The sequence below is a fragment of the Ovis aries genome, chromosome 7 (genome assembly GCF_016772045.2).
Source record: "Ovis aries strain OAR_USU_Benz2616 breed Rambouillet chromosome 7, ARS-UI_Ramb_v3.0, whole genome shotgun sequence".
NCBI lineage: Eukaryota > Metazoa > Chordata > Mammalia > Artiodactyla > Bovidae > Ovis > Ovis aries.
In genome coordinates, this window is record NC_056060.1 from 84,038,435 (window position 1) to 84,059,910 (window position 21,476).

General features: G+C 43.6%; 1 protein-coding gene and 1 pseudogene across 10 annotated transcripts in view; one reads left to right on the forward strand and one right to left on the reverse strand.

Annotated features, from left to right (window-relative positions):
- AREL1 (apoptosis resistant E3 ubiquitin protein ligase 1) overlaps positions 1-21,476 on the reverse strand; it is a 48,321-nt gene that overhangs the window by 13,133 nt on the left and 13,712 nt on the right. For 2 of the 10 annotated variants that reach the window (XM_027972026.3, XM_027972025.3), the window contains 11 exons: positions 17,687-17,797; positions 13,723-13,783; positions 12,635-12,861; positions 11,466-11,703; positions 5,192-5,361; positions 4,845-5,025; positions 4,391-4,638; positions 2,826-2,903; positions 1,622-1,763; positions 1,368-1,489; positions 309-384 (listed from right to left, as the gene is read on the reverse strand). In XM_027972026.3, coding sequence (XP_027827827.1) covers positions 309-384; positions 1,368-1,489; positions 1,622-1,763; positions 2,826-2,903; positions 4,391-4,638; positions 4,845-5,025; positions 5,192-5,361; positions 11,466-11,703; positions 12,635-12,861; positions 13,723-13,738 — 1,498 coding nt within the window. In that variant the 5' untranslated portion in view covers positions 13,739-13,783; positions 17,687-17,797. Of the gene's footprint in view, positions 1-308; positions 385-1,367; positions 1,490-1,621; positions 1,764-2,825; positions 2,904-4,390; positions 4,639-4,844; positions 5,026-5,191; positions 5,362-11,465; positions 11,704-12,634; positions 12,862-13,722; positions 13,784-17,686; positions 18,002-21,476 lie in introns of all 10 variants that reach the window. The other 8 variants (XM_042252777.2, XM_060418343.1, XM_027972027.3 and 5 more) reach the window with 5 other exon arrangements.
- Positions 6,239-7,243, forward strand: LOC105606507 (transcriptional adapter 2-beta-like; annotated as a pseudogene).

A 21,476-nucleotide genomic window follows, 5' to 3' on the forward strand; every position in this document is an offset into this window, starting at 1 on the left:
ATCAGAGATCCCAGGAACTGCTGCTTCTCTTGGTACTACAAAGGTTACTCTGCCCTCCTGCTTCAAACTCATAAGAGCTCACCCTCCAAATCCTTGTCCGTCTGTGCTCTACAAGCTCAACCAAGCCATCTAGCCAGTAAACACCACCCTTTTGGACTTGACTCATGACTTCTTTTTCCCAGGGCTGGAGCAGGGGTGGCAAGCATGCGTAGGAGGGTTGTTTTCAGTTTCTGTGGATGTACTATAAGGAGATAGGGAGGAGTGGGAAGGAGAGTTAAAAAAGATGAGTGGGAAATTTCAAAACTGACCTTCTTCATCCTGAAAAACCACTTCAAAGTTCTTGCTCCAATCTGAGATGGAAAAATTCCGAGTGGCTTTCAGAGACTGAAAAGCAGTAAAAGAAAGAAATTGTCAGAACACTGGCCAGCACCTCTGGGTGTTAAAGACAAAAACACGAGAACATTACCCCTGTCCATTTAATAGTCACAAGTTTTTGGAGGCAATATACTACTCAAAAATAAGCTTTAATAATACCATCTTAAATTTAAAATGCACATATCTCCAGAAGAAATTTAAGATAAAAAAAGTCAAATTCATATTTATACCATTGCCTGGCTGGAAAGTTGAAACATTATTTTTTAACAGTCCTCATTTTATTGATGAGAAAACTCTTAAAAGAAATAAACATGGTTCAAATCAGTAAGCTGTCAGCAAGAGAACCAAGGAGTCTTGGTTTTCAGTCAAGTACAGTCTACCCACTAGACATCTTAATCCACAAGGCTAGGTTCAGACAGGGAGCCATGCCACAAGGAGAAAGTGCCTGAGAAAAGGGGTTTCCAGTCACACCTGCCAGAGCCAAACATCACAAACACTTTCTGGACAGGGACCAAAGCCTTCTCATTGTCAAGGAATGTGAGAACTATGCCAGTGTCTGTGTAGTGGAGACAGAAACACATCAGGTGTTCCTTTTCCATCAGACCAGAGTGACAACAAAAATCATTTCCTTTTAATCTCGTAAGAGCTCTTCTTAATCCTGGGATTCAATAACAGGAACTTTCTTCTATAACAACAACTTAATACCTGCCTTCCACAGGAAGTCCATGAGATTGTTCAGGAACTAGTCAAGAACAGATTTTACAGCCAATGTGTCAACTAGTCTCTCCCCTCAATTAACATACCTCCAACAAATCTGCCCCAAATTCAGTATAGCCAAACACAAAGAACAGCGCTTAACATGTTTAAAGAAGACACAGATGTATGTTTCATAAAAACAATAACCTGTAGGATAGAACTAAATAGCACAGAGGTTTCTAGCTGGAAAATTTTGATAACTGTTCAACTGCTAATATGAAAGAAACTTTACTCACCGATTCCAACAAGGCATGTCTGCTGACCTTCAGGGTGACTTTAGAATGTGGTCTTTTCATATGTACCTGCCGAAGCTCTCGATGGAAAAAGTTCACCTTGTCCTGAAAGGTCTCGGAGCCCCCTAAGGAGCAGTAGGATCCATCATGGTTACAGCCTCTTTACAAGTCCCCTGTGCAGGCCACCCCTACACCCTCAGGCACTCAGGGTATCTGGGGTCGCTGCCTTCCCCATCAGATTCCCTGTCCAACCTCACCTATGTTCTTATGGAGCGAGCGGATAAACGTGGCTGCTAAGATGTTCCTTTCCTTACAGCTGAGTTCCACAGGAGGCTGAATGCCGTCATCTACCACAAGGGTGAGCAGCTTATGGACAGGGTCAGGGCCAAGGTATGAAAACTAACAAAAGGGAAAAAAAAGAAAGAGTTACTCTATGAAGCCCTCAAATCCACCAAAAACCCTTCACATCCTTACCCTTCTGCACCAACCAACAAAAAACAAGTTAAGCCTAGTTTCTCCAAGTAAGTAACTACCAGGAGTACATTTCCTTGCTTTTCACTTCAGGTGGGGGGTGCAACTCAGTGGTAGAGTGCATGCATTTCATGTATGAGGCCTGGGTTTCATCCTCAGAACCATTTTGAGGCTTTGTCCTCTACCACTGTGTCAGTGGTAAAAAAAACCCGCCCACCAAGGCAAGAGACACAAAAGACGTGGGCTGGATCCCTGGCCTGGGATGATCCCCTGGAGAAGGAAATGGCAATCCACTCCAGTATTCTTGCCTGGAAAAGTTCATGGACAGAGGAACCTGATGGGCTAGAGTCCATGGAGTCACAAAGAATCAGACATGACTGAGTGACTGAGCATGCTCTATGATTCAGATTTTATGTTAAACTGAGTCATAGAGACCACCTGTAAGGGTCACAGGTAAGGTCAGTAAGGGTCACAGGTAATACTACAGACTTTCAAACATAAAATATAAGAAGTGTGAAAGTTGTAAGGATATGTAAAACAGCAAATGAATACCTGAATAGGTTGGGCAAACTGGCTGGAGGAAAATGATTTGCCAGTAGATTTCAAAAGCTCAGAAAAGTTAAAAAAAAATTTTTTTTTTTTTTTTAAATAGATGAGACTACTGGTGCTGAAACAGTTAGTTTGGGCACATTAGGAAGCCAAGTTCAGGTCAGAGCTCTAATACCCTCTCCATTAGCTTAGTCTTAGGGGCAAGAGAGAATTGTTGAAGTATTTTGACTTCTACTAACTATTGTTTCTGTAAGCATGTGTCTTCCTATAACTATAGCCTTCACGAGGAGGTAGCATCTGCTTCTTTATTTGGCAATGAATCCTGTGTGCACAATGAGAATTTCCAGAAACACCAAAAACCCTTCTGGGAAAAAAATAAAAGGTTGAGACGTTGGAGGCGGAAGCCTGTTCTACATGAACCGGATGTAAGGTTCAACTTACTTTGGTTCCAGGGCATACCCGGAAGGTGTAAAGGCGCCAGGGAATGATTTTCAGGTAGAATTCCTTCACTGAGAATTGCTGGAGGACCAACATACAAAAAATGAAATGAATGATTAAGAGGTTCTGTTTGGGTATTGTATTTCAAATACCTGTCCCCATCTGTATTTTCCATGATAGCCCTTTTCCTCTCTAAACAAGGAGAATAATTTAGTCAGGACTGAAATCAAATAGAAAACATCAATTCTACCTTAAAACAGGCAAATTTAAAATATTGTTGTCACACTGCAATTTCACAAAGATGTCTCATAACCTTAATACTCAGGTCTTACTACCATTTCCAAATATCTGAGATCAGGTTTTCACTTTACAAGTAGAGAACATTTCACAATCAACATTTCATTTCACTACAAACAATCAGACTCTCCTCCTGCTTAGCCAGATACTTCTCAGAGAGACTTCTTCCAAATTAGTGGGGAACACCAGTGGCCCCTGCCCACTGCTTTATCCCTATCAGAATGCCACTAAGGATGTGCTGGGGATGATGGTGTGGGGGGCTGGGAGGAGTCGCATACAGAAGAGTTCACAAAACCCTATATGTAACAATAAAAAGAAGTCTCTTGCCATTTACAAAAAAAAAAAAGAAAAGAAAAGACAATGCAATAACTTTTTAATCTGAAAAGACCCCTCTGTTTTCTGAACAAACAGTAGGTCAGGTTTTTTTCTTGATTTTTTAAAAAAATTCTTCATTAAAGAACATTTCAAACACATACTAAAGAAAACAGCACACTGAATTATCACCAGCTTCAATAATAATCAATTCATAGCCAATCTCACTTCATCTCTACCTTACCATTTCCCTCATCGCCATTCTCCAGGACAAATGAAGGCTGGATGTTTAAATGATGAATGGTACACAGTGAAGTGTTCTGAAGTAGAACAGAATTAGAACTCAGTTTTTGCTATGAGATTAAAGGAATGTAATGGGATGGTTCGAGTCTCGTTTTTCTGAGGTCTGTATAAACAAGCAAAATACAAACACTAAAAAAGAAACTCCCTAACACAAAGCGTCTCTCAGCTCAGGGGCCTTGGGAAGTTCACCTCCCTTGTCTCTGCCAAAATTTCTCTATTCTAGCCCTGTACCCCAATGATGACATCTCTTGTGATTTCAAAAATCAGAGCATGAAAGATCAAATTGTTCCCAAATGGCACAAAGGGCCAACAGTAATTTTACACTAGTGAGAAATTATTAATGGTTAAAAGTAGCTTTCTTTAAAACTCTAGAGCCATCCCTTGAAAAATCTTCCCAGGAGCGATCAAACAGCAGAACGCCCCAGATGCTTCAAAGTACCAAGGCACAGACTCTCGGGACAGAGGTGTAATCCAGTCCAAACCAGAAAGAGGCAGCAGAAGAGCTGTTACAGCCTTCTGCTCAATGGGAAGCCGTCTCAGTATCCCTGAACCCCTACAAGGTGATGACCGCACCCTGATTCTCAGACCACTGTTGGGTGGGTTTTGTTACCAAATATGAGCAGGCTCAGGCAGGGGACAAGAGTGGGAGTGCGAACCTTGGGTGACACGTAGCAGTACACCTTCTTCGGTTTCTTCACCTTCTCAGGGGTGTGACACTCAGAGGGTGAGTCTTCATCTTCTTCCTCCAGAGCTGTGGAGGGCCGGCGCTGGGCAGAGCTCATGTGCATGGGTGGGAGGTGCCACGGCATGCTGGTGCAGTTGGCAGCATTATACAGATAAGCTTCAAAGTAAATGCTCACTCCTGAGGTGGACACGTTGCGTTCAACGATATTCCTCTCGTTCTCTGAAGTACAACAAGGAATAAGGTTTAAAGTGCAAGACAGGAGAAGAAACTGCCCATCACCAGACCTTCAGTCCACAGGTCTCTAAACCAAGTTTTGGTCCAAATACCAAATATTTGGGGTGGGGGGCTTGGTCAGATGACTGTGGATGTGCAAAGGACAAGTGGCTTGGGAAGAGGACTAATTCACAGCTCTCCTCTCAACTCACCACTTAGGACAATGATGTCAAATTCACCATTGTTGATTGGCTGGTTTTGGTATGAGATGCAGGCATGGAAGCAGCCTCGAGAATGCAGGGTGAGCCGCAGGAATACCTGGCAGGTCTGCCGGTTGGACGTCACTGACTTCTCAAATGAGACACCGGTACTCTCCTCTTCCGGAGGACCAAGCTACAGGAGGAAAACGAAGCCATCACCAACCACACATAATTTTCCTGCTTGCATAGAAATTTACAAAGAACTTTCCTACCTTGAGCTAATCTAAGTCTCAGAAGGCTGGCATAATGGCCAGGGAGAAGGAGACTGACTTAAGTGACCTAGATGGGAGCCTGCTCACCTCATGAATGGACAGGCTGTAGTTGTGCTCATCTCTCAAGGACGTGGAATTGTTGGTAGGGTTGTCATACTCATCTCGGGGCACTATTTGAAGAGTGTGCGGCTGCCCACAGGTCAACACCAGGGTAGAAAAATGGCACACAATTTTGGTCTTGGAAGGAACCACCATGCCTGGAATAAAGACAAGGGAAGTTAACATCAGCGAGGTGATTTTCAGGACACAGAGATCTACTCAGTCAGTGAGTCCTAGAAAGCTGGGTGCCCGCCCAATTCCTAGGGATAAACAATACCATTATGAGCCAGAGAGAAAAGAAAGAAAACAGAGAGATTAACTCAAATGAACTTTTGGGAACTCATTTTTACAAATTCCTAACCACTGCAAGCACTAACCACAATGACAGAATAAATTGGAGGAAACAGAAGTGAGAGTTACAGATATAGTGCCTAGAATCCCACTGGGAACCTACAAGTGAAACTGGCCTTAAAAATAAGTGAATAACTGTAAGACAAACAAATTCGAAATATTTAGGGGCAAATCTAACAAAACCCGTGGAAAACTTGTATATTGAAAACTACAAAATGCTGATTAAAGAAATAAGTTCAGAGGCATACCATGTTTATGAATTCAGAGACTCAACATAGTAAAGATGCCAATTCTCCCCAAATGATATGAGGTTTAACACCGTTCTTTGTTTCTAGGTTTAACACAGTTCAGTTCACTTGCTCAGTTGTGTCCGACTCTTTGCGACCCCATGAATTGCAGTAGCCAGGCCTCCCTGTCTATCACCAACTCCCAGAGTTAACCCAAACTCATGTCCATCGAGTCGGTGATGCCATCCAGCCCTCATCCTCTGTGGTCCCCTTCTCCTCCTGCCCCCAATCCCTCCCAGCATCGCGGTCTTTTCCAATGAGTCAATCCTTCGCATGAGGTTTAACACAGTTCTTATCAAAATCTCAAAGATTTTTTGATAAATTTAGACAGTATTATTCTAAAATTTATATGGGGGGGTGGCTGCGGCGGTTTTGCTGGAGCACTGGGCGGCAGAGGATGGTGGAGCTCGGCAAGAAGTACTGCGTGTACCGCCTGGCCAAGAAGGACGTGGCAGCTCAGGTCGGTGCTTCCTGGAACCCCCAGAAAGTGATGGAGCATTAAGTAAGCATGTACATCCACGGAAACCTGGGGAAGGCTTGCATGCCCAACCGGGTGACCGACCACACCTGCCCCAGTGGGGGCCCCTCTCTCTCAGCCTCATCACCCCCTCGCCACCCCTAGATATCTCGGTGGCCGAGAAGCAGCAGCTGGGCTACATGCTGCCGCGGGACAACTAAGAGATCGAGTACAACCAGGACGCCGAGGCTCATCAGTGGGCTCTCGGTCAACTAAGACGAGGACACCATGGAGATCAAGCTGAAATGCGCGCACACGGACATGTACCTGCGCAAGCTCCGCAAGCGGAAGCGGCGCAAAAACATTGCGCACGACTACAACCTGGTGCCCGTCTTCCCAGGCAAGGACTAGGAGAAGGAGCGGGTGTCGCAGCGCAAGGTCACCAAGGAGGAGAAGGAGCTGCGGCCGCTCTACCACTTCATGTCATGCAAGGAGTTCAACGACTTGTTAGAGAACATGCACAAGGAGAAGATGCTGCATGACAAGATCCGAGAGCCATAGCGCTACCAGCGCAATGGCATCACCAAGATAGAGGGCTCGGCCAAGTACCACGTGGCCTGGCACAAGCACGAGAAACACGAGGCAGCGGCGGCGGCAGGAGGCGCCAAGCGCGGCAAGGAGGACGGCTGGAACGGCGAGTTCATGGCCATCGAGCACCTGCCAGGCTTCGACCACCTGTTGGACCACAAGAAGGTGCTGTGCAGCATGCTGAACCTGAGCCCCACACACTACATGACCGTGAAGGCCATCATCAAGGACCACCTGCAGAAGCGCCAGGGCATTCCCTCCAAGAGCCGCCTGCCCAGCTACCTGGACAAAGTCCTCAAGAAGAGGATCCTGAACTTCCTCACTGAGAGCGGGTGGATACCCATGGATGCCTTCTGAAGCCCACCACCCGGAACCCGGAACACAGACAGACGGATGGACAGCGAAGAGGGAAAAAAAAGCTTTCTGAGCCAAAACGTAATGGGGCGGGTAGGAGGAGGAGAGGTCACACTTTTCCGGCCCCCCAACCCCCACATTGTTGCACTTTTTTAAACAAATCCAGTTCTTTTTTTAGGGCATCGATTCTTTTTAAGGTCCTATTAATAAATGGATAAACAGTGGAAACAGTGTCAGACTTTATTTTTTGGTGCTCCAAAATCACTGTAGATGGTGACTGTAGCTATGAAATTAAAAGACACTTACTCCTTGGAAGGAAAGTTATGACCAACCTCGATAGCATATTCAAAAGCAGAGACATTACTTTGCTAACAAAGGTCCATCTAGTCAAGGCTATGGTTTTTCCAGTGGTCATGTATGGATGTGAGAGTTGGACTGTGAAGAAAGCTGAGCGCCGAAGAATTGATGCTGTTGAACTGTGGTGTTGGAGAAGACTCTTGAGAGTCCCTTGGACTGCATGGAGATCCAACCAGTCCATTCTGAAGGAGATCAGTCCTGGGTGTTCTTTGGAAGGAATGATGCTAAAGGTGAAACTCCAATACTTTGGCCACCTTATGCGAAGAGTTGACTCATTGGAAAAGACTCTGATGCTGGGAGGGATTGGTGGCAGGAGGAGAAGGGGATGACAGAGGATGAGATGGCTGGATGGCATCACCGACTCAATGGACGTGAGTTTGAGTGAACTCCAGGAGTTGGTGATGGACAGGGAGGCCTGGCGTGCTGCAAATTCATGGGGTCGCAAAGAGTTGGACACGACTGGGCAACTGAACTGAACTGAAGAACCAATAGCAACAGTTGGATCAAGGGGAAGACAAAACACATATATATTGTAACTGAATCCCTAAATGTAGTACTTTAAGACGACGATTTGCCTTTGAGTGTTCAGTTGGGAACATATGATGATGAGATTGGGAAATCTCCTTTTCGTTTCTTCCCAGTGGTACAGGACTGTAAGATGGGCAGAGAGGAGCCCTTCCCTGCCGGCTGCTGGCTCACCTTCATGACCTGAGCTCTGCCACGGCTGCCCTCAGTGTCAGGCAGGTGGCACTTTAGGCGGAGGGCTAGGCAGAAGAGGCTGGGGAAGGGCGGGACAGGTATCCATAGGGACTTGCAGGGAGGAATCTGGTGAACAGTTTGGCCAAATTGAGCTTCCCCATGACGGCTGGCAGTGGCACTTGGAGCCCGTAGCCCACCCAGTCTGGGCACTGGGAGCTCACTGCGGCTCCTAGGGCAGGGAGGGGGGATGCGAGGCAGACTGGCAGACTGCAGACTGGCAGAATGTGGAGCCTCCCCCCCTGGGGCTGCTTCTTGCAGGGCTTAGAATTTGGCCATGCGTTTTACTTGGAAGAACTCATTTTAAATGAAGTTCCTGAGTGTTGAGAGTTCTGGGTTTGGGGTCAGCTCCTTCCAGGGTTCTCACCCTAGGGGCAAGCCCCTCTTTCTCTGAGACTGGCCACGTGTTTTGTCTTGTGTGGTATCAGGTGCTGGGCTAGGTGAGAGAGACCCCTGTGACCTCGAGGCCCAGGCACTGCTTCTCTGGGCCGCTGTTTTGAACCAGATTCTGGCGTGGCTCTGCCCAGCCCGGTTCAGAGAGGCTCTCAGGGGCACCCTTTTGTGACGGGCACAGTGCTTTCATGTGGGAACCTGAGGAGTCGTGTGTCTTCCAGCTGCCCGGGGCTCTTGTGTCAAGGCCCTGCTGTAGAGTCAGTGGAGTGGCCAGACTCCAGTGCTCCTCCTGTTGTCCTGGGGTGCATCCTGCCTCTCATCCCTCATCCCTCGTAATTACCAGACTGTTTACCTCCCAGAATGTTGGGCTTGAAGTTACATTAAAGAAAAGGAAAAAAAAAACCCTCATCATTTCCAAGGACGGCTTAGTTATGGTGCTTTTTCCTTTCATTGCTTTCTGTCTGTCCCGTAGGGTGAATTTCCAGCATTAAATACACACGTCAAGTATATTGGGGGCTTCCCTGGTGACTGAGATGGTAAAGAACCCAGCTGCAATGCAGGAGACCTGGGTTCAATCCCTGGGTCGGGAAGATCTCCTGAAGAAGGGAATGGCAACCCATTCCGGTATTCTTGCCTTGGAGAACCCCCACGGACAGAGGAGCCTTGGCGGGCCACCGTCCACAGAGTCGCAAAGAGTTGGACATGACTGAGTGCCTGATGCTCAAACACACTGTCTGTGGCTTTAGTTGTAAACCGCATGGCATGCTGGCAGAGCAACACTCCATGTGACCTGACCGCAAGCCCAGGACCTCTCTCTTCTGACCATAAGGCAGCGGGTGGTGGTGTCACTCCAGAGCACCGCCTCCGGCTGTCGCCCACAGAGTAACCACAGCTGATGAGAGTGCGGACACGGTCTGCGCCGAGCAGAGGCGGAGACAGTGCTACGTCCTTCTAGGGGTTCTGAGCCAGGGTTCCTGGAGCAGCAGCGCAGCTCCCCCCGGGGAACCCGCTGGCCCTTCAGGGACTTGGGCCCGCCCAGGTCTTGGACACGCGAGGCGGGGCCTCGAAGGTCACTGGGAAGCGGGCTGAAGTCTGAGAAGTACCGGCTTTAGCCATTCCGGGGTCACCGATTTGCTACATCAGATTCCTAGTTTGGTGAGGTTTTAAATTTAAGTCTTATTTTTATACAAAATGATTGGCAGACTTCCACTAAGCTTGAGAAGCAAAAGCTCCCTGTAAAATGTGCGTGGCCCCGGCCAAGAGCTGTCAAACGAAAAGTTCTGTACTTAAGCAGGTTTTCAGTGTATCTTTTCTCGATGGTATGAAGAATTTATTTAGGCTTAACTGTTTTTAAAAACCATAATGAATGTATAATTTATGTTAAAAGTGTGAACCCTTTGTTACAAAGGAAAAGTAATTTTATGATTGGTTGCCTCTTGCCCCATCAACTCCACCTATTACTGTCACATTAGTCCTACCCCTGCTGTTTGCTCGGAGCCTTTACATTTCTGTATTTAATTCTTATGATAAATGAGTCACCATAATCCCATGGAATTAGGTCTTTTCATAACTGAAACTCTCGAGTCACAGAAGATAATCAGCTGTTCAGAATGATGCTCTGGATGGCCAGCATTCTGAGAATGTATTCAGACCGAAACTCTGCCTACTTGCTCTTTTTTCCCCTTTACACATTAAACAGGTTGAGAACTAAAAAAATAAAATAAAATTTATATAGAAAGGCAAAAGTTATGGAAGAGCTAAAACAATTCTAAAACAGAAAAGTGGAAAGAGTCAGTTTACCCAATTTCAAGACTTATTACATAGCTACATCATTAAGACTCCGGTATTGGTGGGAGGATAGACAGACCAAAGGAACAGAATGAGAATTCAGAAACAGGTCCCCACAAACATGCCCAACAGATCCCTGACACAGGTGCAAAACCAATGTGATAGGGGAAAGACAGCCTTTCCAATAAATGATGCTGGAGCAACTGGACATTTATAAGAAAGGTACTGACCTAAATTATAAAAGTTAACTAAAAATGAATTACAATCTTAAATACTAAAACTGGAAGATTTTACAAAAAAAATAACAACACAGGAGAATAATCTTCAGAACCTAGGACTAGTCAAAGAGTTCTCAGATACCAAAACATGATCCATAAAATGAAAAATTAATAAATTGACTTCATCAAAATTAAAACTTGTTTTGTGAGAGACCCCATTAAGGAGATGAAAAGAAAAGCTAAGAAAAGACAAGACTGAGAGAAAATATTTGCAAACCACATCTGCAACAAAGGACTTAAAGAACTCTCAAAACTCAATAGTAAAAAAACAAAAACTCCCATTAGAAAATGGACAAAAGACATTTCATCGAAAAGGACACACAGATGGCAAATAAGCACATGAAAAGATGTTCGACACTGTTAACCACTAGGGACACGCAGACTAAAACCACTATTCATAATGGCCACAAACTGGAAAACAACCAAGATGTTCTTTAACTGGTGAAAGATTAAATCAAGTATGGTATACTCACACCAGGCAATAATACCACCCAGCAATACATTTTTAAACCATTAAATTGTGCATTTTAAATGAATGAATTATAAAGCATGTGAATTAAATTTCAATAAAGGCACTATTTAAAAAGCAAAGGAGAAAAAAGGAAAAGAAAAAGGAAGGAAGGAATGAAGGGAGGGAGAAACAAAAAACCTACCAGGCTGAAAAATCTTGTAGTAAGGACTATAGGCCACGTTTAACCCACCAAGCTTCACTGAGATTTCATACCGCCCAGCTTTGCGCACAGTAAAGGCCACCTTGACCACATTGGAACTGGGCTCCTGGAGGACCTCCTGGGTCACTGGAATTTCCACTGCCAGCTCAACATGAGAGATGTGGACTCTTAGTCCCACAGGCCGGTGTGCAGGGAAGGGCTGTCCGTTCTTATAGAATAACTGTGGTGGGGAGAAGAGGGACACCCATTGGTGAGCAGAGGGACAACATCTGTGCAACTTGAGAGAGTGTGGGGTGGGAGGGGGTGGCTGGTAAATCCCCACACCCACCTAATCCTACAGTCCTGCTCACACAAGGAGAAACAAATTCTCTCTATGCTCTGAAGAAAACCATTAAATCACAGACAAATTCTTAACCATTTCAGAGGAAAGGGGTGAAATATACCATTGAATCCACTTCAACTTGACACTTAATGAACCACAGAGGCCACCTCCCCTGTCTTACTGGCCCTTTTTTCTTACATTTATCACTGCTAGCTCAAACATAAAGGAAGTCAGTGGGTATCACTGGCACTGAGTGAACAAAAGCTCTAGGCAAGGCTAGGGGTTTCGGACTATGAAACCAAGATGAAGGCTGCAGTGCAGAAGTCACTGCAGAGGCAGTAAACTTTCTGCAAAAGGCCAGAGAGTAATACTGTTAGTTAGCAGGTCATACACAGTTACTCAACTGTGATTAACGTCTCAAATGTGACAGCGTCTACAGGCAGTACAGGAAGATGAATGGGTGCGACTGTGTTCCAATAAGCCTGTATTTATAGAAGCAGGAAGTGGGCTTGATTTAACCCTTGGGCCACGGTTTGCCAACCCCTAATCTACAACACCTACCCTCTTCAGTAACATTTTTCTCATTGTGAAAATGTAACATTAAGCTTTGTACTCCTTCTAAGCTGAGCACCTATTAAAGCCAAATGACAGAAAAATTGACTCTTTAGATGTTAACAATTCCCAAGTTCCTGGGGAGGGTAGGGGGGCGAGGTGGAGGGAATTGAAAAACAAGGGAAAATATTAACAGTCCAGACCAGACCAGACTGTGCTCTGGAAGGCAACTGACTCAGAAACCCCAGTGCGTACAGAGACAGAAACATTCCCTTACATGCACTCGGAAGGCCATGCTGTGGCCCACCTCATAGGGGTCCTTCCAATCCCAGGAGACTTTGCAAGACCGGGGATCCAGGTAATTTCCCCGCACGTAGTCATATATAGTCCGGTCCCCTCGGCGCTCGCGGTCCTCATTCTGAAGGAAGCTGACTACACGTGCGGCAAGCTCAAAGAGGAACTTAATTGTGAAGAAGAATGCAACCACAGACACTGTGATGCCACCTATGTGAAAGAGAAAACACACACCACCTTCCAGTTACACATCACAGCTTCTCCTTATGGAACAGGCCAGCCATCAGTCAGGGGAGAAGTCAAAAGACCCACTCTACCGGGTCACCACCTCTGTGGGTGAAGACAGGAACTTCCTTCCATACCAGGGTCAAAAACGAAGGTCCTTGGGCCAAATCCCACCCACTGCCTGTTTTTGCAAATAAAATTCTACTGAAACACAGCCCCACCCACTCATTTACTATTGTCTAGGGCCGGTTTTGCCCTAAAACCACAGAGTTCAGCAGTGGTGACACAGAGTGTATGGCCTGGGAAGCTGAAAATATTTACTCTTTGGTCGTTCACAGAAGAAGTCTGCCAACCCTTGTTCTATACCAGGGACCATATACAAAGCCTACCCCCAAGCTCCCTGCCTGTGCTGGGCCCTGACAAGAGTAGTAAAAAGAACGTGTGTTCTGCTCTCTCCAGTTGGAAGCCCTCCCCTTCCTTGTCTACTTGGCAAAAGCCCCCCCACAGCCCCTACCACAGTTAGGGGTTCCTTCTTCCGGGCTACCTCAAACTCCTGTACATCTATTCATCTACTCAACGTTTCTCCCTCTTTGTGTTACAAACTTCATGGAGGCAGATTTTTGCCTTATTTGACTTTGACTCGACAGGAAACACTGTCTGGCACCGGCTATAATTACTCAATAAATATTTCTCAAATGAATGAATTCCGCTGCTAACTCTGTGAAGGTACATTCTGGCATGATTGGAAATATTTCTGAGTCTCTTTTCAAGGACCAAGAGGGAGGCAGAAAAGGATATAAGCAACCCTAACCAAAAAAATGAGAGAGGGCTCTCTCCGTGACGTACCAATAACGTAAAACATCAGGTCCCTTCAGTGCCAACAGACAGCCGAGGATCACAGCTGCAGCTGCAAAAGAAAACTTGTTTAGTTTTTCCTGATTCTTCCCTGCAGCCGTCTCAGGAAGAGACAAAGCAGAGCATGTGGCTTGAGCCAACCATCTCTGGCCTTCCTGTCCCTGCTCTCTCTCTAGCTTGACAGGTGCCCTACAACACTGCAGAGAAACAGACTGCATCATTGCCCCGAAAGATTTCCAATCTACCGACCACCCTAGGAATACCACAAACAGCCACTTCTAATTAAGAAATGCAGTAACAGGGCTTTCATCTTCCCGGATCCAGGGCCCCAAGACAGTTTCCCTCCCCCATGCAAAGTAGTGCTAATTAACACAAGCAAAGAGGATAATGGAGTCACTTTCCCCTTACATTTGCCTTCTGGAAGTAATTCATCTAAGTAGAAATAGTTATATAAAATGTGGATTTTTTTTAAAGCAAGGATTATTATCATCATGTTGGCATTATGTAATTAAAATGAACTCTGGGTCATCTCAATAATAAGCAGTGGGCATGTAAGAGAAGCTGGGTTTGTTTTTTTTTTTTTTTGCTGTTACCAATCAGACAAACTAATGGCCTTGTGAAAGATGAGCCCAGCAGAGGCCAAGGAGAGGAACCAGAGAAGGGGACTGGACTTCTCATCCCAAGTGACGTCTGCCAAGGTCAGAACAATTCAAACAGGGGCCAGAGTCTGAGGGGAAACTTTCACTATTAGCAGACTTATTCCAGAGTAAGACTTCAATCTTATTACTCATTTGAACCACCCAAGGTACTGCCAAGGAAAAATACAATGCACACTGACATTCCTATCTCATCCCTGAGTTCTGACCTTAGCAGGCTATACGTGCTCTCCAGTTCACAGGGCACTAAAGTCACTCTTTAAAGTCAATAGATATTAAGGTTATCAATGTGATCTCAAGCCAGCACCTTTCGTCACCACTAATATATAACTCAGAGACAAGACATATGAAAATTTCTTTGCTCAGATTTGAGAGGAACCAAATCACTTTTATTTTGAACGGCTTGTGCTTTGATGTCTAATTGTGCTAGGAAAATTTAAGAGAAAGAGTGGCTGAAAATGGCCATTAGATCCTTTGATAACAATACATCCAATGGAAACCATAGGGAGCAGGTAATCTGAGGAGTGACCATGTTAAGTTTCTTAGAAATCACTATTGAGACTGGTATCTCAAGTCCTACCAGAAAAGAAATCCACATATGGAACATTAGCGGTATCAACACACATGGGTTACACTGCTCTCCAAAGGGTCTACAGAGACAATACACTAACTCAAAATTTGAGATCACAGCTAGCAAGTCTCCTTCCCAAACAAGTATCTCATCTCCGAGGCTGAAAAGGTGTTATCATCTCTCTAAAAGCATCTGTCTGCGCCTTACAGGATGTACTAGGGGAACTGGTGGAACCAATACCAGCAGTTTAATTGTCTCAGACACTCTCTCAGTTAGATGTCATTCAGTCTGATCCTGGATGTGAACACTTAGTCCTCAGCAAAGTTACAGCACTCAGTAGAAAATGAAGTGTATGTAGGTGATGCTACAGACTTGTGTCTAAGTCTCTGACTCCCTGGAGGAATAAAAGCAACACTAAATTTATGGCATACATCATGAGGCCTGGGGAGATTCCTATGTGCTATCTCTCTGACAACTGCAACAACATTTCTGTGAGAGGCAGCTGACAAGCAGTAAGTCAAAGCCGAGAGACCAGTTCCAGGCTGCAATCGTATGACCTGTCTAAGCTTCAGAGTTCTCACTGCTGTAAAGAGTTGAGGTTTAGTAATTCCTATGGTACCATCTCCTTTAGTGTAATAGGACTTCAGTATAACTCTCCACAACTCTCAAGACTCTTAAAAAAAAAAATACAGAGAATGAGGGCATAACTAGACTAAAGCTAGACTACCTGCGTTCAAATCCATTCTCTGCCACTCACAACTTATTTAATCTCTCTATAATTTGCCAGTTTCCTTTGCTTTCAAATGGGGCTAATATCTGTGTATACTTCTTGGGGTACTGTGAGGATGAAAAGGGTTAATACTTGTAAAGGGTTAATACTTGTAAACAACCAAGAATGGGGCCAGTGAGTTCTCAGTTTTAAAACTACTACTATAACTATTATCAATAATAGTAGCAGCATCACTACTTCTTTGCTTCAGAGCCAATAAGAAACTGAGGGAACCCCTCTATAGAGTCACACTTCATTCAGAGAGAAACGCATCAGAACTACAAAAAGAATGGCTTCCTTAAGCCTTCCTAACCATACTTAAATCCTCTGCCTACACTGGCATTCTTTATACTGTTCTAACTTCATGTTTGAAAATTTTTATAATCAAAAGTTTAAAAAAATGCATACTAAAATCATTCATCCAACAAATATTGAGTACCTACTTCATATGCCAGATACTGGGGAAATGGTATTATATAACAGCCATAGTCTCCGTCCTCATGGCTGATAATAAAAAACTTGACTTTGTTAAGACCTTGTCCATCTTCTTGCCATTCACTTATTGCTCAACCAAATCACCACCACTGACCTAGATCACCTACACCTTTTCCAGTACATCAATTCTACTTTTCTATTCCAATTTCCTCTATTATTTAAAACTCAGCATACCATTTTTTTTTTTTTTTTCTAAACTCTCTTCTCCAAGAAGCCGCCTGTGACCAGGGAATTAGCTCTGTCAATTCATTACTCATTAATGTGATCTTTATGAACTATCCCACTTCTCTACAATACCATTCCAAAAAACACCCCAACAATACTTTACCCAGCTCTCAATTTTGCTCATGGTCACCTTCTAAACTTGCCTTCTGCATCTTTTCCCTCTGGATGCTATCACAAAGCCTCCATGCCTTTAGGTACAGGGTTTCCTTTTAGGGTGACCCCTCAAATCACTTTTATTCCAGATTCACTAATTCTGTGGCAGTTTCTATCCTTACTGTACCTGTGGTGTGCTCTCTGCTCCTTCTCTCCTTCCGTCCCACCTCACAGTAGTAAACCCGTAACTTGCAACTCCCCTTATTGAGTCATTACCACAGGCCAACAGTGTACTAAGTGTTTCATAAGTTAGCCTAAATAATTGTCACCAATACAACTTGGTAAAATGAGCATTATTATTCTCATTTTACAGACTTGAAAAAAAAAAAAGCTAGGGTTGGAAAAGTTGACTTGCTGAACATCTCCCAGCAGGATAAGTGACTCAAGCCCATGTCTAACTCTGAAGCCCAATGTTCTTAACCTCATATAACTGTGAATCATGAATCATGAAAAAAGAGTGGAGTCATACGGATAATGAAGTATTTGGGGAGAGAAAAGATTTAAGAAAACAGGTAAAAGAAAGTATGAAAAACATTACCCAATCTTACTGAGGCTAAAATTAGAAAGATAAATGTTTATGGCCTCCTTTTTAATCTTTTGAAATAAAAATAAAGCATTACAAAGGAAAATGGAATGCAGTACCGATTATCTAATGCAGAAATGCCGCTTGCTTACTAAAAGATCCCGGGCAAGCTGCTTAATACTACAGCACTTTGGCTCACATTATCTACAAAAGAGGGAAAGGGGAAATACTTGAAGCTATTTGTCTCAGGGGAATGTTAGAAAGTTGACTGACATACATATTCTAAAACTCTTTGCCTTTTTTTAGTACAGAGATTTATAGTTACAGTATCAAATAAATTTTAGCCCTAACATTGAAGATCCAGTGTGAAAAAGTCAGTTCCCAGAAATGGAGAATTGATTTCTTCATACTTGAATATGCCCTGCTGGGAGTAAAGTCAATCCTGACTGCAACTGTGCACATCAGTGCTAGCTAGCCCTTGCTGAGAGAACTCAGAAACTGGTCACTGAGTCCATATTCTCTATCCTAATAATAAGCGAACCTTAACTAGTCTATCACCTTACCTTTAAACGAGGGCCCATGTTCTAAGAACCGAGGGGAGCACGTCTATTCACCAGAGCAGGTACCTTTCGGCCACTTTCACCTTGTCTTCCAACTTCCACGTGAAAAAACAGCTGCAAGGTCAACAGAAAGTGTCCATCAGATCTTCAGGAAGGGTGTGTCACACGAGCAGAGGATCAATGTTTCTGGAATGAACTGCATGAATTCCTGGGTAGAGAAACATAATCCCCAAATACATCATCCCTGGACCTCTTTCTAATGCAGGGTGCAGTCAGCTGCAGAAGGGTGCATCGGGTCTGCTGTCTTAGGATCCTATCCTACAAAGGAAAAAAAAAGAGTCAGTGGGATAGGTTTTCATTTCTCAAAGAGAACTCCCAGCAAATAACAAAGAAGAGGCACAGAATAGTCAGTGGAAACCCTGTGGCACTAAAAATAACCACAGGCAGGTGAACTCTGACCAAGCTTTTCCCAATTAAAATCACGAGAAAAGCCAAGAGGCGATCTCACCGCCTTAGCTGGTCACTTCCCAGAAAGGAGCTCTGGCACTTCAGTTGATTCCAACCCTTCAGTAGAAGCAAACCAGAGCACAGACTTAAGAGTGAGTCTCTTCCCAACCACACAACCAGTTTCACTTTAATGGGACTGGGAACAAGATGAAGAGAAATGAAAGGAGACGATACGTGGGGCTGGGTCGCAGGGGGCCTTATAAGTCATGAATAAGGAACCAAGGTAACACTCAGCTGGAAAGGGGAAACCACCCAAGAGCTTGAAAATCTAATCATCCAACTAAAAAGTAATTAAAAAAATAACCTGATCAGTCAGCCTATATAGAGTTTGCTCCCTTTGTGCCTATGTATGCATTTCAAAGACAGGGTTAAACAATACTGATTTTATCTTTACTTTTAGTACTGACTTTATCTTTAAAACTTTAGTAAAATTTGCTACTTCAGGTGAGGGGGAGTTTTCTGTGAACATTCAAGATAAAGACACCGAGTAATAAAGTTGAGTACAGTCAATCTTTACTGACCAAAGATATTCATGAACTAAATGTAGCAGAAAAGGAGTTCTTGCTAGAACAAGAAACTACTGATCACCAACTGAAAAGAGACAGTCCCTTTCCACATGGCAGAAGCTGTCCTCAGTCCTTCACATGTACTAACTCACAACCCTAAGACATAGATACAACTGTCTCTATTTTACAAATTAGGAAATTGAGGCATTCTCTCAAGGAACTTTCTCAAGATTACCACAGTACATAGCAGACTCGAGTCAAACCCAGACAACGTGGACTCAGATGCCATGCTTTGGATGACCACTCTACTGCCTTTTTATAATGGGAAACTAAGAAACAAAATTAAAAAATGCTAACAAGAGCAAAAGAACAGAATGGGTGAAAGCCACCAGATCAAACAAGTTGGCAAACTTTTATAATGAAAAATAAATAAGCATGTGTTATTATTTTAAAATATGGTGACAGACTTGCCAAGTACATCAGCCAAAACCTGGGTCAGCTAGCAATTGGAACCAGTTCAAACGAGCCACAAACAAGAATTACATAAACTATAAGAGATCCATCAGAATGTAATATAAGCATTTAAAAAACGACACTTTTAAGGAACAACACCACAGTGAATCACTCAAAAAATGTTAAATGAAAAAGCAAGCACAAAATTATTTACATGAGTTCAACTGTTAAAATATTACATTATATAAAGAAGACTGGGAAGAGCAATATAAAAATGTTCATAGTGGTCATTTCTTGGTGTCTGGAATTACAGACATTTTTTTTTTTCCTAACTGTACCTTTCAGTGTTTTCTAAATTCTCTTTTTCTTTTTGGTCTCACCATGTGGCATGTGGGATGGATTGAATCCGTGCCCCCTGCAGTGGAAGCAGAGTCCTAACCACTGGACTCCCAGGGAAGTCCCCCAAATTCTTCATGATAGGAAAACATATAAGAAGTTTCTATTTCTGAACAAATACTGTTTTTTTTTTTTTTTTTTCCTAAAAAAGGGAGAGAACAGGCAAGAGATCTTTATTTTTCAAGCAGGGAAACAGTATTTTACAACTAGTTAGATATAATAGAATGTACTGAACTTTTATTTCTACTCATAATGATCTTAGCGGGTCTCCAACCCTATGATCAGCTATTTGATTATTATATCAAGTAACTCCTAGATCTTACATCATCTTTATGGTGCCCCACAAGAACTGCCACACTTACCTCTGTTCCCCATGCTTCAGTGCTTCTAGTGAGCTTCAAGACTCAATTCAAGCCCCCGGCCCCTTTCCTGGTCCAATTCCTAAGACCCTCTGAGCACTCCCCACACCAGGCAGAACCAATCACTTCCTCCTTTGTGATACTCCTATGCTGAAGATACCTCTACTGAAGCATTCATTAGTCTGTATTATAATTATTTGTTTATACAGTAGTCTCTCCTAATGAACTGTAGACTCCCTGAGGACACTTACTGGGTCTTACTCATCTTTGCCTCCCAGTGACTAACATGGTGTTCAAAGTCATCTCAGAGTCCATACTTTTACAAGTTCCCCAGGTGATTCCTATGCATGTTAAAATTCAGGAAGCATGGCCTTGACTCTAGAGCAGCCAGCCTGAGAAGGCACCTACTATTCTGCACCTCTCTATGAGGTTCACGGGTGATGCTGACACTGCTGGTTTGCAGACCATGCTTTCAGGAGCAACAAGGGTCTATAGCAGGAGAAGTTGGCAAACTACAGCCTGCAGGCCGAATCCAGACAGTCACTGGGTTTTGTTTAAAAAAAAAAAAAAGTTTTGTCAGAAAGAATGAATGCAGCCAAGTTCCTTCGTTTACATTCTATCTTTGACTGCCTTTGAACTACAACACAGAGTTGAGTAGTTGCAGCAGAGATGTATGGTCTACAAAGCTTTCCTATCTGACTGTCTACAGAAAAAGTTTTCTGGTATAGATGACTTAGTTTTAAAGTTACATAAATGTGTAGTATTAATAAACTCATTTTTATGTATCAAAAAAAAGCATTAAAATCACCTTCCAGTTCTACTGTCCCCTCTTAAGAAAACAGCTATAAAACTGGTGATTTTATGCAAATGTGTCTCCTGGCTAATTTCAACCGTCATTTAAAAGTTTTATGCCTTCCATACCCCAAATAGGCATTTTATACAACCATTTCCCAAAGTATGTGCTTCATACAATCATGCTTAGATTTCATCAAGGCTACAATTTCCTAAAACCAATGAGTACCTCAGGGACCAAATACTATACCTGGATTTCTAAAATTATTGCCATACATACTGACTCTGTCGCTACTTTTAAAGTGCTGTTCTAAAAAGCTGTGATCCCTGTAGAGTACAGGGAACTCTATAGTCAGGACTCAGTAATGACCTACGTGGGAAAAAAAATCTAAAACAGTGGATAGACGTACATGTATAACTGATCCACTCTGCTGTACACCTGAAACTTACACAATATCGTAAATCAACTATAATCCAATAAAAAATTAATTTTAAAAAAAGTATGTGAAAGTCCACTTCAGAATTCTGGTCCATAAAGGGATAAAGAGATAGGCAGCACATAGGAGTCCCAAATAATAACCACTGAGTCCCACAGCGTGAGTCAGGACAAGAGAAAGATGCGTGCTTTGTAAGATGTTAGTCTCCAGCATTCTCTACACAGAGAAGTGCCGACCGCAAGTCCAGGGAAGTCGAATAAAAAACACAAATCATTCAATTAGCCAAAGGCCTGCAAGTTAGAGTGGCCCAACTGAGGATGTTCCAAGAAATAAAGTGCACTAT